This window comes from Pseudorca crassidens, chromosome 8 (genome assembly GCF_039906515.1).
Source record: "Pseudorca crassidens isolate mPseCra1 chromosome 8, mPseCra1.hap1, whole genome shotgun sequence".
NCBI classification, from domain to species: Eukaryota; Metazoa; Chordata; class Mammalia; order Artiodactyla; family Delphinidae; genus Pseudorca; species Pseudorca crassidens.
In genome coordinates this window covers 50868815-50885845 of record NC_090303.1, presented here as the reverse complement: position 1 = coordinate 50885845, position 17031 = coordinate 50868815, and the positions used below count along the sequence as shown (strand labels likewise).

General features: G+C 37.3%; 1 protein-coding gene across 7 annotated transcripts in view; it reads right to left on the bottom strand.

Moving 5' to 3' along the window:
* Nucleotides 1-6446: 6446 nt before the first annotated feature.
* The window catches only part of HEPACAM2 (HEPACAM family member 2), a 48393-nt gene continuing 37808 nt past the window's right edge, over nucleotides 6447-17031 (bottom strand). For 4 of the 7 annotated variants that reach the window (XM_067746405.1, XM_067746404.1, XM_067746401.1 and 1 more), the window contains 6 exons: nucleotides 14804-14929; nucleotides 14691-14715; nucleotides 14561-14598; nucleotides 13128-13201; nucleotides 10022-10131; nucleotides 6447-7125 (listed from right to left, as the gene is read on the bottom strand). In XM_067746405.1, the coding sequence (XP_067602506.1) occupies nucleotides 7122-7125; nucleotides 10022-10131; nucleotides 13128-13201; nucleotides 14561-14598; nucleotides 14691-14715; nucleotides 14804-14929 (377 nt within the window). In that variant the 3' untranslated portion in view covers nucleotides 6447-7121. Of the gene's footprint in view, nucleotides 7126-10017; nucleotides 10132-13127; nucleotides 13202-14560; nucleotides 14599-14690; nucleotides 14716-14803; nucleotides 14930-17031 lie in introns of those variants that run through there. The other 3 variants (XR_010945519.1, XM_067746407.1, XM_067746402.1) reach the window with 3 other exon arrangements.

Below are 17031 nucleotides of genomic sequence, written 5' to 3'. Positions count from 1 at the left end.
TTTAAGGAAATTAAAGAGCTCTTTTGGTCATCCCTCTCACATTACAGATTAGACAACCAGGACTGGGCAAAAAAACAGTGTTTGGTTTTGTATGGATATATACACTAGTATTTTTTAATAACATTTAACGTTTCTACATTTATAACCTAATAACTAAAAAAGTTATTTTATTTATTTAAAATTATTTCAAGAGTTTCCCCAAGATGGCAGAGTAGGAAGACCCTAAATCACCTCCTCACAGGTACACCAAAATTACAACTACTTACAGAGCAACTAACAATGAGAACAACATGAATACTGGCAGAAACTATTTTCCACAACTAAACAACTAAAGATATAAAGAAGGAGTCACAACAAGAGGAGTAGGAGGGGCTGAGATGGGATATAGTCAGGACTCACATCCCCAGGTAAGTGACCCACAACAGGAGGAATATAACAATCACAAAGGTCCTCCCCAAGGAGTGGGGGTCCAAGCCCTACAGGGGGTTCCCCATCTCAGGGGTCCTGAACTGGGAAGATGAGCTCCCAGAATGTCTGGTTTTGAAAAACAGTGGGGCTTATGTTCGGGAGAGCTGAGGGCTGTAGGAAACAAAGACTCCATTCTTAAAGGGCACGCACAAAATCTCACATGCTCTGAGTCCTAGCACAGCAGCAGTAGTTTGAAAGTAACCTGCGTGAGACCCACATGTTGATCCTGGAGAAACTTCCAGAGAGGCAGGAAGTAAGTAGGACTCCTGTGGGGGACAGAATCACTGGTGGCAGCCATTTTTGAGAGCTCGTTCTACTGTGATGACACCTGTAATGGCAAGCACCATTTTGGAATCCTCCCTCTATCCTATAGGGGCTGGGGATTTGCCCCACTCACCAGCTGCCCAAACTAGCTGCACACTACCCGGCTGCACAGCAAAATGCACCGAAAGCCTACCCTGCCCTCCAGTGGGCCCACAGCCACTGCACAAGGCGGGACCTCACAGACCACCGGGCCAGGGACCAGCCCTGCCCCCAGCGTGCCCACAATAGTTGTCTCTATCACACTGAAGAGCCCATGCAGCCCACATAGGGGGCACAGCACTCCTAGAGCATATAGCTCTGGTGACCAGAGGGGAGTGTGCTGCTGGGCCCCATAGGATGTCTTTTACAAAAGATCACTTCTCCAAGATCAGGAAATGTAACTGAACTACCTAATACATATAAATGAACACTGAGAATTAGGCAAAATGAGAAGACAAATGAGTATGTTCCAAATGAAGCAACATAAAACCCCAGAAGAATAACTGAGAGGAGTGGAGATAAGCAAACTATCCGACAAAGAGTTCAAGGTAATGATCATAAAGATGCTCAATGAACTTGGGAGGAGACTGGATGAACACACTGAGAATTTTAACAGAATTAGAAAATATGAAGAAAATCTAAACTGAACTGAAGCATACAGAAAAAAAACAAAAAAACACCTATAAGCGATCAACTGTAGATTAGGTGATACAGAGAAGTGGATCAGTGAACTGGAAGACTTATAGATAATGGAAATCACCCAGGTTGAACAAAAAAAAAAAAAGAAAAAAGAAAAAAGAATTTTAAAAAATGAGGACAGTTTAAGAGATCTCTAGAATAACATCAAGCATTACAGGAGTTCCAGAAGGAGAAGAGACAGAAAAGGGGGCAGAAAACTTATTTGAAGTGGTAGTAGCTGAAAACTTCCCTAACCTGGGAAAAGAAACAGGCATCCAAGTCCAGGAAGCAAGGAAAAATGGCTCCCAAAGTTATCAAGTGCCCTGAGAGTCAGTCTCAAAGAACTGGAAGACTATTGGAAGCAGTAATTTATTTGCCTCCTATCCCTGGTGTCTTCATTAAATATACAAAGCATAGGTAATGCAATTCATTACAATTCAAAAACCATTTATTGTCTGTGTTCTAAAGTGCATATAATGGGATGGATGCCATATGGGACACTCAGAAGAGATGGCTGTCATGGGGGCATGGTCTCTGAAGTCCCCACCACTTCAGACAACTGGTTTTTGTAGAACTTAAGCAACTGACTGCTCTGAAGCTTCAGAAAGCCTCTGCCAACAACCTAAAGTGGAATTCTGCTGCAGGAACCATCTGCCAGTTTATGCCCCATTGTGTGGTGAGCAATAGAGCTGTCATCTTCACTAGGAGCATATTCAAATGAGAAAGTTCTCAGACACAAACAAAAACCAAACAAATATAGTCAGCCCTCCACATCTGTGGGTTCTGCATCCATGGATTCAACCATAGATTGAAGACACCCGAAAAAATATTCCAGAAAGTTCCCCAAAGCAAAACTTGAATTTGCCGTGCAGGCAACTATTTACATAGCACTAATGTTGTGTTTACAACTATTTACATAGCATTTACATTGTGTTAGGTATTATAAGTTATCTAAAGATGATTTAAAGTATAGGGGACGATTGTGTAGGTTATGTACAAACACATTTTATATAAGGGACTTGAGCAAATCTTTTCATTTCCTGAGTATTTGTTCCTTCATCTGTAAAGCAGGTATGCTTGTTCTAGCCCACAAGGCTCTTGTGAAGATCAGTGGGGGTAGTGGATGTAAAAGTATTTGTAAACTTCAAGGTTAACACAGTAATTCCAGTAAAAAGTGTACCTGGCAGATGAGAAGGAAGGAGAGTACCAGTGTTAAATCCAAGTGCTGTGTCTGATTTCTGCCTACTCATGAGAAAGGAATCTCTGCTTTCTTACTGCCTTATGAAACTAAAACATACACATTCATATGTATATGAACATGAACTTTAGAGGAATATGTAAGAATGACAGAGAAGTTCACAGGGATGCATAGAGGTAGAAGCATACAGAAGCAGAAAATTAAAACTTTCTAAAAATAAGTTAAATCTTTAATAACATAGTAAAATAGCTACCTATATGCCATGTACTATTCTATCATTCAATTTTATTAAACAGAACCTTATAAGGTGCATGATCTTATAAAACTGAGAGATCACATAAATCGTCTTAGAGTGTATTTTGCAGTTTATTTTAATTGAAATTGTCTTATTAATATGGAAATGCACAAATGTCAAAGAAATAAGGAAAACTTTTATTCGTAAGTATTTTAATTTTTGCTTAAAATTCTATCAGTTGGATATATTCTTTCAAAATAATAAGCAGGAGGAATATGAATCTATTCCAAGTTAGAAGCAATAATATGAAGTTAAAAATTTTAATTAACAACAGCCAAGATTATGTTTAGTAATAAGGAAAGAACTTTAGGCTGGTTTTTAAAGATTAATTTGTTAATTAGGTGAACATCTGGGTTGGTTCATCACTTCCCTTGGAAATCTTGATTAATTTATGAGATTTTCATCCCCACTTACTAAAAAAGCAGTGAGTCATCCAGTGTTACACACTAGTGACAGCAAAAGTTAATTGGATTCTAGATCCTTTCAGACTTCTCCCTTCCGCAATTCCTTGCTGCTTTGAGTGGAACCACGCACTGAGTCTGTGTGTTTTTGTGTGTGTGAGAGAGACACAGAAGTGAGAGAAATAGCAAGTGATTGAAAAGTGAGTTTGAAAAAAATAAGTGTATGTGTTTGTATTTCCCTTGGTTGTGGTAAGAAAGTCTGGAGGGATACACAGAACTAGCCTAACCCCAAACCAAAACCAAAAACTAATAAAAACCAGTTATTAGTGCATACTTTTAATAGGATTTTGATTTGTGAATCATGTGAATGTATTATTACCTATTAAAAGGCTGTTTAAGATTGTCTATGTTTTAAAGTGTCCCAGAGTTGGGTCTAGAAAAGAGAACACAGAGATGCAGCAGTAGCTCATTGTAGTTAGGGTCTGCTCTACAAGTAAGAAGACACGTGGTCTCCAGGAGGGGATTCAAACTTGAGAAAGGAGGGGAGAGACAGATGTATCTGGGGTGACTGGGTGACTGGGAAAGCTGACCTGCTCTCTCCTAGCCCTGCAGTAAGATTTCACCCTTTCTTTGGCTCTGACAACTAACAAATCGCATTCAGTTCAGAGGCCCCTCCTTAGAAATCCTCCTGTATATGCCGCATGATCTCAGTGGTATAAAACAATACTCTCAGATGAAGGGAAATTCATCATACTAGTTATTAACCTCATTTCTTCTTTCGCCTTGCCTTTGTAAACTCTAATTTTTCCTTCATCCTGTTTTCTTTATCACCTTTATTTTTGGGGGTGTATTTTATCTTGTTATATTATGCATTTATATGAGCTACCATAAATCCTTTCTGGAACTGGAAGGAGTAGGAATAAACGTATGCATAACTAACCTGGGAAACTGCTAACAGGTTACTTCTGGAAGGTGAGATTACAAGTGATTTTAAATTTTTATCCAGATTTATTGATATATAACTGACATACAACATAGTATAACTTTAAGGTGTGGTGATTTGGTACATGTATATATTGTGAAATAATTATCACAATAAGGTTAGTTGACACATCCATCACCTCACATAATTACATTTGTTTATTTTGGTCATGAGAATATTTCAGATCTACTCTCTACAGGTGATTTTAATTGTATATATATATATTTAACAATGGGCAGGGATTCCTTTTCTAATTAGATAATTTTTTTTTCTTTTTACCAAATGTAGAAGAATATTTGTGGTGGAACTGATGGACTTTTCCAGCAGAAAAATATATAATGGTGGTAGAGAAAGAAAACCGGGAAAGAAGATAGGGTAGGTTGTAAGATTTAGTCTTAATTTTCCTTTCACCATGTTCTTCTATGAAAATATGGGAGGTATAGTATAAATATAGTGGTTCACTTGAAATACGTTTTTAAAAAATGCTATTCTTTTTTATTATTTTAAAAAATTTTATTTCTTCAATTTAAGTATAGTTGATTCACAATATTGTGTTAGTTTCAGGTGTACAGCAAAGTGATTCAGTTATACATATATTATATATTCTTTTCCAGATTCTTTTCCCTTATAGGTTATTGCAAAATATTGAGTAGAGTTCCCTGTGCTATACAGTACGTCCTTGTTGGTTATCTATTTTATATATAGCACTGTGTATATGTTAATCCAAAGCTCCTAATTTAGCCCTTCCCTCCCTTTCTCCTTTGGTAACCATAAGTTTCTTTTCTATGTCTGTGGGTCTATTTCTGTTTTGTAAATAAGTTTACTTGTATCATTTTTTTAGATTCCACATATAATCAATATCATATGATATTTGTCTTTTTCTGTCTTTGTCTTCACTTCGTATGATAATCTCTAGGTCCATCCATGTTGCTGCAAATGGTGTTATTTCATTCTTTTTTTACTGCTGAGTAATATTCCATTGTATATATATGTATACCACATCTTCATTATCCATTCATCTGTTGACGGACATTTAGGTTGCTTCCTTGTCATGGCTATTGTAGACAGTGCTGCAGTGAACACTGGGGTGCATGTATCTCTTAGAATTAGAGTTTTCTCCAGATACAGGACCAAGAGTAGGATTGCTGGATCATATGGTAAGTATTTTTAGTTTTTTAAGGAACCTCCATACTTCTTCATAGTGGCTGCACCAATTTACATTCCCACCAACACTGTAGGAGGGTTCCCTTTTCTCCACAGCCTCTCCAGCATTTATTTTTTGTAGACTTTTTGATGATGGCCATTCTGACCACTGTGAGGTAATACTTCACTGTAGTTTTGATTTGCAAGAAATGCTACTCTTTTGATTTCTTTCTCCTTTATAAAATAATAGGCCATTAGACGTCTAATGGCCTATTATTAAAGTCAGAAAATATAATCATATTTCTTCTTTTTTAATAGTTGCAAGGTGAATCATTTTATGGACCTAATGTCACTAATGTCATTTTTAAATCCCCCATTGTTGTATATTTAGGTTGTTTCTACCTTTATTTAGCCAGAATAAAATTCTAAAGAGTGGCATTGGCAGGTCAGAGTGTCTGTAGCCAATGTCAGTAAACATAAATTGACATAATCTTTCATCTTCAAGATCTACAAGACTGACTGCTCCATTCCCACTCCCTGGGACTCACTGTACCCTGAAGAGTTACCCATGCCACTCTGTATACCTGCTTCTCTCTAGGTCTCAGATCACCTTTCTCTCACAGAGTTTCTGCAACCTAACCCTTGGTAGTTTTATCTGGTACCTTTTATCTAGCAGTCTTGACTAATGATAATTGTTATCTGAATCAGTTATTTCATTTGGGGGTTATAAAATGGTGTTTTTTAATTCTACTGTTTAGTTTCTAACTGATTTTTTTAAACTACAGCAATATACAAGTAGAATCCACAACTCAATAAAGTAAAAAATTCAAGCCTGAAAGTAAATAGTCATGTGAGTGCAAGAGTCTTATTTTAGTAGCTCTCTATGATGCACATTGGGAAATAAGGATAAAAAATCTAATTCTATAATGTTATTTTATGTAAAATTTTTACTCTAAAATACAAAGAATCAAGGCCATATAAAAGCAAAAGCAGAATAATTTATTTGAATCCATCTTTCTTTGAACAAAAATAAAAATAAGACTCTAAGTCATTTCCTTCAGCATTTTACAAGTCTTTTCAAAAACACCATTGGTGATTGACAACCTAGAAGGCACAGTCTTGCTTTTGTGACAATCATCTTTATTATTCTGTGGTACAAATAGCAAGAAGGAAGTTTGGGAATGACATAAAAAAATACAGCAATCTTAACAGTAATGAGAATTTAATAAAACAAAGCCTGCTGAAATTTTTACAAATATAAGGTTTCCACATTTGTAGGTTAGATAGGATAGTGTCAATGCTGATGAAATGGAACATATAGATTAGAATTAATTGAGCGTTGTAGGAAACTTGATACCGAAAAAGTAATTGGAAAGTCCCGTCCTTTTCTTCCTTCCGTCAGGGCAATAAAGACTGTCCGCTGAGAACTCTTTCCCCACCATGCTCCTCTGCAGCACAATGCATTGTGTGTATGCTGGAAAACCTGCAGTCTGATTTTTATAAATGACTCTATTCTGCATTAAAAGGAGTGATGAGTAAGAGGTATCGGGTTTGATTCCTTCACTGATGCTGGATGAATATACATTTTCACTGTTTTTCCTCAATATGTGCTTTCATTATTTCGCTTCAATGCATTGCTTTGCCCATGAATGCTCACCTGGCAAAGAGACGTGTAAAATGTTCTATAGATTTCCAGGTCTACATGTCAAAGAACCTTAAATTCTTTTATTCTTTTCCACAGCTGCAAATAATATGAGTGTTTTGAACTAGTTTAAGAAAATTACATTTACAAACCAATAAGTATAAAGAGTAAGCAATCACTAAATTCTGTAGATAATTTCCTTTTGAAACTAAAAGGTTTACTTACTTGGATGTCCTGTGAGCAAGTCGAGTTCAAAACAAACTGTGCCAAGAGCATTTAATGAGGTCAACAGACAGCATTTAAATAAATGTAGCCATAAGTTCAATAAACAAATAACTGGGCTGAGTAGCAGAATATGAACACAGGCCAACTTACCAATTTGTTAAACACCAGTTCAGTTAGGTAATAGATGCATGTACTAATGAAAACAACACTGCTAGAATAGTCTAAGAGCCAAAGGAAAAAAATTTTGGCTGTGTTTCTATCTCAGAACCAACTGTCAAATAGAGGTAAAAGAAAGCAGGAAATTACAGTTCTTCACCCAGACCTGGCACATTTACTTTGGGAATGGGGGAGATTCACTAACCACCTATAATACTGCATTATTCATGAAATTGATCTTTGAATTTAATTGGACCTAGAGAATAAAACCATAGGAAAGATAAAGGGTCTCTGAATGTTTAGGGAATGTTTATTCTATTGAGGAATATTTATTCTACTGAGGATCACTGATCTTTAGTTAAAATAAGCAAAGAGGAGCCCACTAAGCTATGAAATCTTCAAAAGACTGAGTCTTATTTAATCTCTGTCCCTAGGACATAGTTAATGACCTGGAGATGTTTGTGGATTGATTGTAAGTAAAACAAGTGCAAAACAGTTTCTAATGAAATAAAGAGAAAATATTCTATTTGTTTGTTTTTAAAATTTAGAATAGGTAACACATCTGTATTCAAGGAAAACAACACTTGTAAAAATGTTGGCTCCTCTTTAGGATGAGCTGGAAGGGAGAAAGAGGAGGAAAAATTTTAAAGAGATATTAGAGAGAAGGGAGACAGTCTTACAGAGAAAGAAAGGCAGGTTCAGAGAGCGAAGACATCTCAGGATGGAGGTGAAGTCCAGACAAAGACACACAAAGGGCAACTTCCTCAGAAGATGGGGCAGAAGGAGGTGAGAAGAGAGAGGCTATGGAGATGGGGAGGAGAAGGCACTGGGGCTGGGAGTATGAGGGAGTTCTTGCATGGACTGCCCCTGGAAAGAGCATGTTCTCAACAGCAGTTAAATAGTCCTTTATGTGCTGGAAAAAGAGCTTTTCTGCTTTATTTTTAACTTTCAAAGTTTATTTCTGAAATCAAATTTTATACTCCCAAGAAATTGTAGATACATTGCTCATGTCTGAAAGCAGTCTAATTTCAGAGGATGATTTTTTTTTTTAATTTAAGGAATCATTTTTTTCACCTGCAAAACCCACCAAATCACTTTATTTGGTGCTCTGAAATTATAGCTGCCATATTCCACAGTTTAAAATCATCATTTATTTCATTGTTAGGAGTCTTAAAAGATAAACCGCAAGTTTTCATTTGGTTTGTTTGCAGGCTAACTGGAAAAATAGATACATAGAATAAAGGACATATAGAAAAACAAATGAATTTAAATAGGGTAATATTTTTGATTGGATACAATCTTAAAATTAGGAAGCAGACATACTCCCAAAATTCTTTATATTCCTTATTTTTAACAAAGAAAAATATCCCTTCATTTTCTATTCTCCAAAGTAAAGAGGATTAGATATCATTTTAGAGAGGTTTTTTTTTTTTAACTGTCATGGAATAACATTCCACTATTGTGTTCTATTAGATTAATAACATAATGCTATAAAGCAATTTTCTTTTCTTTTCAAACCAGAAGCTCCCAGTTCCATCAGAGTCTGCTCCTAATTAACCTGATTCCCTTTTCTCCAGGCTCCCTGAGACAAGAAGGAATGCACTGATGGGGTCCTCTGAGGTGCTCTCGCCACTTATTTAGCCCTTAAATGACTGCATAGTACCCCCAGGACTGGGTATTCTCCCCGGAAGACCGTTTCCCATGCATTCATCCTAGCTGTTATTTTTGATATTTACCCAGAGGTGTGCATGAATTACTTCACTAGAAGTGTTTCTTTTGCCAAAGCGGAAGTTCCTGTGTGTGGTTATTGATATTCTTTTCAAAGTCAATAAATGACAAATAAAGAAATGATGGAAGATGATTTGTGGCAGTTACGCCTGCAGGCAGCTACAGCCCACAAAAAAGGGAAGTTCATTTCACTATTTCAAAAGGCTGTAGGCTTAGTTTTCCACAAATGGGAAGGGAAGGCGACTGCTTGGTGTCAGCTCCGAGGTTAACTGGATAAGCAGTTTCCTGGCTTTGGCCTCAGCTTAAGTTTCACTTCTCTGGGTGTGAGGCCAGTGGTTTTATTCACTTGGGAGTAGACTGCTTTGAATCTGTGAGAGGTGGGCGTTTGATGGTGACACTGTTGGGCACATTTTGCAGGTTTGTTTTTTTCCTGGTCCTATTTGTAGTGATAGATCACTGGCTTTAAAACCACCACAGTCACTGGAAAATCATCAAGATAACCAAGATGGCTTGAGAACTGGTCTAAAGACCCCTTTCTTACCAAGATGTGGATTCCCTGGGGGAAATGCTAGATTCTAGAGCTCTGCATCTGGTTCACTGGCCCCAGAAGATACTTGTGTGTTAGCCTGTTTTATTTATTAAAACTATTTTCAGGTGGGAAAGTGTGTTCAAATGTACAGACACTATAATTTCCTGTTTTAATATTTTTTTCTTCTGAGCCTTTCAATAAACTCTGGGGACAGCTGGGGATGCATGCTGAGTCCTTTCAATGTAGCATCATCAAATGCAAGTTCATACTTACTCTGGATGGTCTTGCTGTTGGGCAGGGATGTGCTGAATAACTTCGTAAATTGTACTGTGCAAATCTTGCCCTGGTACACCATCAGAGGCTGGAACAGATCTCGCTGGCATCTAGAAAATGTGGCACGTTAAAAAGATTGGCAGACTAGTAATAGTATTCCCAGTACGTTGCACAGTTGAAAACAACTGGAAGAGGTTAAGATTAGAAAATTAGAACTATTTAACTTCCCTTCAATATCCATTTCCTCCTTGCTACAGTTCCCTGCACTGGTCCTATGGTAGTTTGTGCAGTGGCATAGCTATGAGGTCAGAGAGGAATAACTGGACAAACCATCACTTTTTTTCTCCATTTAAGAAAAAAGCTGGCAGTACTGTAAAGGAAATACAGTAGAAAAAAATAGCAAAAGAGAAGATATCAGGATAGCTTAGAATCAAAGAGCATATATTACTATCCTTTATATTACATCTCAGTCTTACCTTTCTGACACTAATCACCAATCACGTGTGCAAGGGTGGTTTAGAAAAAAAGGATAACTTACAGGCAGAAGCCTTCATCACATTGCAAGTTATTAAAGATAGTACCAAGAAATACAGAACACACAAAAGAAGAGGTTTTGGTTTGAATGCAGTAATGGGCTCTAAAAAGTAAGGCTTGGATGTATGTGGAAAGTACAGTAGTGTATGTCTGTCTGGTTAAAATCAACATGTATTTTATTGAAATTGGCATTCATGTTTCATTAACTCCTATTCCTTATATTTGATACTGTTATGCTTGTAAACACTGTTTTCCAATCACTTAGCTAAAGTCTGGTTCCCCTCCTCCTCCCAAACTCGTTCTATTTTCATCGTACTTCTGGCCACTTTCAGTCCTTTATATTTATACAGATCCACCTAGAGGACTCTTTGCCCTTGATAAATCATCTGAAGAGTTCTTTATCTCATTTGACCTGCTAGGTTACTTTGGAATATCTTAGCTTTAGATTTTTCTGGAAACTGCCTGTTTCTATTCTACTTCTTAAAGCTCTCATGGCAGTCCTAGGCTATTCATCCTAGGACGGAATAGGTGATTCATCCTATCATTTTTGTGTCAAGGGGATTTTGGTTTAGAGTTTTTACTCTTGATTTTCTTTGGTATAGAGGTGTTCAGGGGCTATGATAAAAGCAATCTATAGATAATGACTAACTTACTCAACTAACCTAATATTAGACCTGTTAGCAAGTAATAAATTTCTTCATTTCATGCCATTGCTTTCTGTCCAATTCCCCAAAAGAAGTGCTAAATGGGCAATGAAATGTACAGTAAGTAGAGAGAAGAGGAGTATGCATCTGTACATGTATCAAAACAAACTCAAAGATGATTCTGATTTTTAAAAACTCAAAAAGTTAGTAATCAATTTATTTCCCTTCTTAACTTCAATTTTGAGATCTTGGTAATGTTATTATTATTCCTTTTCTTCTCAAAACCGTTGCATTTAGCTGTTAATCTTCACACATAACTGCCATTCTGGCTGCTTCTCACACAGATCCTCCTACTCATGTCCGGGTCCTTCTGCTCCATGGGTTGTTGGTGTTGGTTTCTCACTTCTTCCCAAAGCACCTGGAACTGCCAATGAAGGACCTCAGCTGATTCCTCAGGAGTTTTCAGCATTGAAGATGGGCATAGTTCCAAGTTGAGTTATTCTACTTAAGACAGATATAAGCGGGGCTTCTGATACGTAATCAAGCACTCATTTCTCTGCCTCAGGTTCTTTAGAACTGTAGTATTTTGAGCAGATAGAGGTCCTCTCAATAAAATCTTGAAACTGAGTACTGATTAATTGCAAGGCTAAATTTAAAGTTTCCTACATAGATCTCACTCCTTTCCAATGCATTCCTAGGAATAAAAACTGACTTCAAAATTCACTTTTAAGTCTTATTAGTTCTTCAGTTTCCTGCTTTCCCATTTAAAAGCCACACCTGAGAGGGGTGCTTTCTGCCATGGTGAGGAGCTGTTTGAAATAACTCATCCACCAAATATTTATTTTTGTCTTTTTGATTGTAGAAGTGAAGGGTGAGCCAATCCTGCGTGAGACTGAATAGGACATTGCAAAGCTTTTGCAATGCAGTTTTTCTCTTCATCTGTGATGATGTGGGCACTGGTGCTACGACTCACCCATAGGAGGATGAAATCCAATCAATCCCCCTCCATTACTCACGTGGCATTTGAGAACTAAAGCCTGTGGCCAGGTAACTTACTGCTTGAACCTTAGAATCTTATATAGAATTCTCTGAACAAGTGAGGTAACCAATCCCTAACAACAAATATTGATAGTTCTCTTTTAAAAAGGAAAATGAAAATGCCCAGAGGCAAGTAGTCCGTTTCTGGCCCCTTCCTTAAGTGAACTATCATAGGGGAATACGGAAACAGAGGAAAGGTCGGTTGTACATAAATCTGTAAAAATATTAATGAGCTGATTAGCTCAGAGAAACATTCTGCTTTCCTGTTAAACAAAACTGATTGCTGAAAAGACCTTGTCTGTGTGGACTGAAAAAAATGGCTTCAACTGTATAAAAGTTCCCGCTCTCACATCTCATGCACCTTTAGGAAAAAATAAAGATATGTACCTGCATACTTTGGGTTTATATGGTACCTTTCTTCTGAAGAGCATAAGGTACCTTCAAGGGTATAATCAATTGTCTTTGTAATGTTCTCATGAGATATGAGGAGGAAATAAAGGGGAAACTGAGCAACAGAGAGAGTCAGTGAAGTGAGAGGCTGCAGTCATCAAAGTGATGCAGAATTATTTAAACCAGGGACTCTTGGTCCCCTATTTATTCACTTCTCTTGACCTTCAACCTAGTTAATTCCCTCTTCCCTGAGCTTACCAGGTAAGGAAAGTTTATGAATTCGTGTAACTTCCTTATTTGTGTTAGTTTTATTGATAGAGGCTGAGAAAGATGCTTTAGCTCCCCAGATCCGGCAACGTCATTCATTACAGAGTGAGTAAACACTGCTGAGGGTAATGCAGCCATCTGACCACACTGCCCACATGCTAAATGAATGCTGCTTACACCTCTGGTGAAGCAGAATGCTACTTCTGGGCTAATTGGCCACTAGGAAAACCAACCCTGGGAACACCAGAAGCATCTGGAAAAGCAACAAATTCATATATTCCAAAGTCATCCAGAGCATCTTCGTGGCCTGAAATGGAAAACAAATACTACTTACAAACCAAATGCCTCAAATTGCTATTGCTATTTTTTAGAAAAACCTTTATAAAACTTACCTTCATGGTTTGCTTCAAGTGGTATGTGTATAAAACCAATTTAACATTTCTTAATCACCTATAGTCATGCTGCCACTAAATAGTATTGGAAATCACTCCTGTTGAAGCTCAGAATTGAAACTGAATTGGGACAATTATTCTTAAAGTCTGATGTGGAAACTGTGTATTATATATTAATACACTGTTTATATATAATATAATATTATATATATATATTATATAAACACATGTGGGCAGCCTTGTCCTTTGTAACTCTCAGTTACCAGACACTTATAAACACCAAGGCTTCAATCTGTCAATCACAGCAGCTCTTAATCCACCCATAATATCTACTGTACTCTGCTAGATCTAAGAGTCCCCCAGGACTAATAAGAATAAATAAGCAACTATTGCTGCCCATACATACAAAACAGAAAACAAGTCTGATGTCACCTAAACTATCAGCAGTAAAATGACAGGAATGGGGTGGTTGGGAGGAACCAGGTGGTCTCTGGGGCCTTTCTGAACTCTGACGGTTTATCATTTGTGAGAAAGGACTAGACAAGAGGAAGAAGACCCATGTTTACTGAGCATCCAGGCATTGTATTAGGCACTCCACCTACATTACTGGATTTAATTCTCAGAGCAACCCTGAGGGGAAGTTATAATCTCTATTGTATAGGTGAGTTGAGGTCAGGAAAAATAATTAATTTTCCCAAGGTGACGTTGGGGGAAAGTGGCAGAGATGGGATGGAAACCTAGCTCCTCTGACTCCAAGGCCTGAGCAAAAGCCCCACTGTTAACTTATGACAACTCAGTAGGGAGTCAGAAGTGAGGGGCACCGCTGGGGACAGAGAAGCAGCAAACCTGTGGGACCTCCCTTTCCTCTTCTCCCTGGGAAGGAGCTGCCAGCACTGTATCTGCTTTAGGAACTGACACAGTGAGAGAACCCTTGGGCATTTTCAAAATAATAAGAGGATCAATGGAACAGGATTCAGCAGAACTCAGTGATGGCGGGCAAGTGACAGTCTCTCTGAGCCTTAGTTCTCTTGCCTGTGAAATGGAGTTGAAAGTGCCTTTCAGGCTTATTTTACAGACCTGTGTGACTTACATAAAACTAATACAAGGGATAGAACTTTGTGAAGTGAGGGCAGTCATCCTGGGAAGGGAGTGTTAGTGTTATCCCATGTGAATTCTGTTATGTAAATAGTACATTTTACATATATAATCAATATCAACAATATATATTAATATACATTAATATTGATAACAGCCCCTCTCAGCCCAGCCATTACCTGAAAACGTTTGAGCTTTCCTGTATTCGGTTTCTGGCCTGAAAAGACAAATTGGTGTTTCTGTCAGTCTTAATCATTGAGGAAAAAGCATTCAAGAGAAAAATTATTTTCATAGAAACATATGCATTACCTGCCTTCTAGCTTTTGCTTTATAACTAAAACCAAAAAAGAAAAAACACAGTAAGATACACTTTAGTGCACATATACAACCATTCAAAATTTTTTAAAAAAATTTTAACCTACCTTTGTAGGGTTGATATTTTTTCCATAGGAGGAGAAGACACATGGATATAATCAAAAAGAGTGATATTCCAGTTATACTTGCTAAAGGGGACAATGATTTCCCTTTTTGTGCAAGTTTCTCTATTCCTAAATAAAAAGACAAATATATTTTTATTAAAGATCAATAATAAATTGATCCTAAATAAATAAATCCTAACTGGTACAGTACTGCAAATGTGTGTGTGTGTATATATATATATATATATATATATATATATATATATATATGGGGGGAGAGAGAGAGAGAGAGAGAGGGAGAGAGAGAGAGAGAGAGAGAGAGAGAGAGAGAGAGAGAGAGAGAGAGAGAGAGAGAGAGAAGTCTGAGTGAGACCAAACAGAAGGCAGGCACTTATTTTAGAATACATACTAAACTCTCTAAGGATATTTGTGATTGGAAATGTGGTGAGCTGTCCAGGATAATACCAATATGTTGTACTAGATGTAGCAAATAGCTCATATCATACTTTTCAATAGTGTTCACCAGCATTTAGCTTGGATCTGTTGGATCTCACTGTATAAAACATCCCCAGATGCTAGGTTGTTCTCTCTCTTTCCATCTCACTCTTTTAACATTGTTCAGGTATGTGGATTTTCTAGGGCAGTGGTATGTAGTTAAAGGTGTGAGAGGGGAGGTGTTCATTTCAAATAATTACTAATTTTTGACCAATAAAGAAATTTTAATCCCTAAAATAGAATGTGTGTATGATTGTCAATAAGACATTTAAAGCCCCACCTTTGACTACAATTCACTGATTTGCAAGTCATTCCTTTTGTTAATATCTCTATATAAAATATAGTGCTAAAAGCTAACACTTGCTGAGTGCTTATAATACATCAGACTCTGTTCTAAGAGCACATGATACGTATTAACCCATGGAATGTTCACAACAATGTTATTAGGGAGGTAATATTATTATTATTATCCCCTTTTAGAGATGGGAATCTGAGGCTTGCCTGAGGTCACTCAGGTTGTAAGTGGCAGAGTCCAGATGTGCCCCCAGACTCTTGACACTTTGTGCTGCCTCACTTTGATGCTGTTTTGACAAAACTTACTAAGTATGGCAATGTTAACACCAGTTCCAGACTATAACATGCTTAGTCAGAGAGTTAATCTATAAAGTGGAAAGTTGTGTGGCCTTCAACAAAAGCAAGTAACAGATATCTGTCTTCCATGTTATCATGTGAATCAGACATTGATGTGGAAATGAATGCTGGCAGTTGCCTGTCTCTGTCTAGTTTAATGTGGGAGTGAAAGTTATGGGATGTCACTTCCCTTCTGCCGTGGTGGAGAACAGCTTGGAGGATCTGGGTGTGGTGAAGAACATGGTGTGGACTCAACTCTGCAATAAATATCCAGCCTGCACCGTGTTGTCTTCCACCACAAAGACTCTACTGAGGTCTCCAGCAGCCAAGATAAGGATGAAACTTTAATCTTTCCCTTCTTTCTTTGTGGACCTATATGTACTCTCTCAGCTTTTCTACCTACAATGCTTTCACTTTTTAATCTTCCCAGAATCTTTTCATAATGTAGTGTAGATCATATATGTTAAACTCCAGTTAAAAGTCATGGAAATCATGCTATCTCCTCTAATTTTCCCATGTAATACTGTTCTTGTACTCCCTTTAAGTCCTTAAGAGTTTAAGCAGGTTGCTTTTCATCACCAAAAATCTTTACCATCTCAGATGGTATATTTATAAATTTCTGATATGCATTCAGAGAATTGTGTTCTTAAAATGTTCTTTTTATGGGATTACAATAGCTGTGTAATATTTATTGCTTTTAAACAGATTTTAAGGTAAAGTCCTTTTAGCTTTGGGTGGAAGAAATAAATGCAAGGTAGTATAAAATGGACTAGAATGGCAATTTATTGGTTCTGATCTAGACCAGAACATCACAAAACTTATTAGAAATGTTATTTTTCCTCCTTTTCTCTTGGTTAATAATTTGTAGGAAAAGTTATATTCTCCCACTGTTAGAATGCTGAGCTTTAGGTTTGTAACTACTTTAGCATTTGGGTGATCTCTGTGTGAGGTCTTAGCCTTTCTTCAGATACTGTGCTTCTACTTCACAGGTTTGTTCTCTCTAAAGAGCTGGGCAGCTTTGAATGAGCCACTTGACTCTAAGGGTCTGGATTTTCCCAGTAGTAAAAGGAGGAGGCCTGAATGATTGGTTTTTAAGTTCTTTTGTT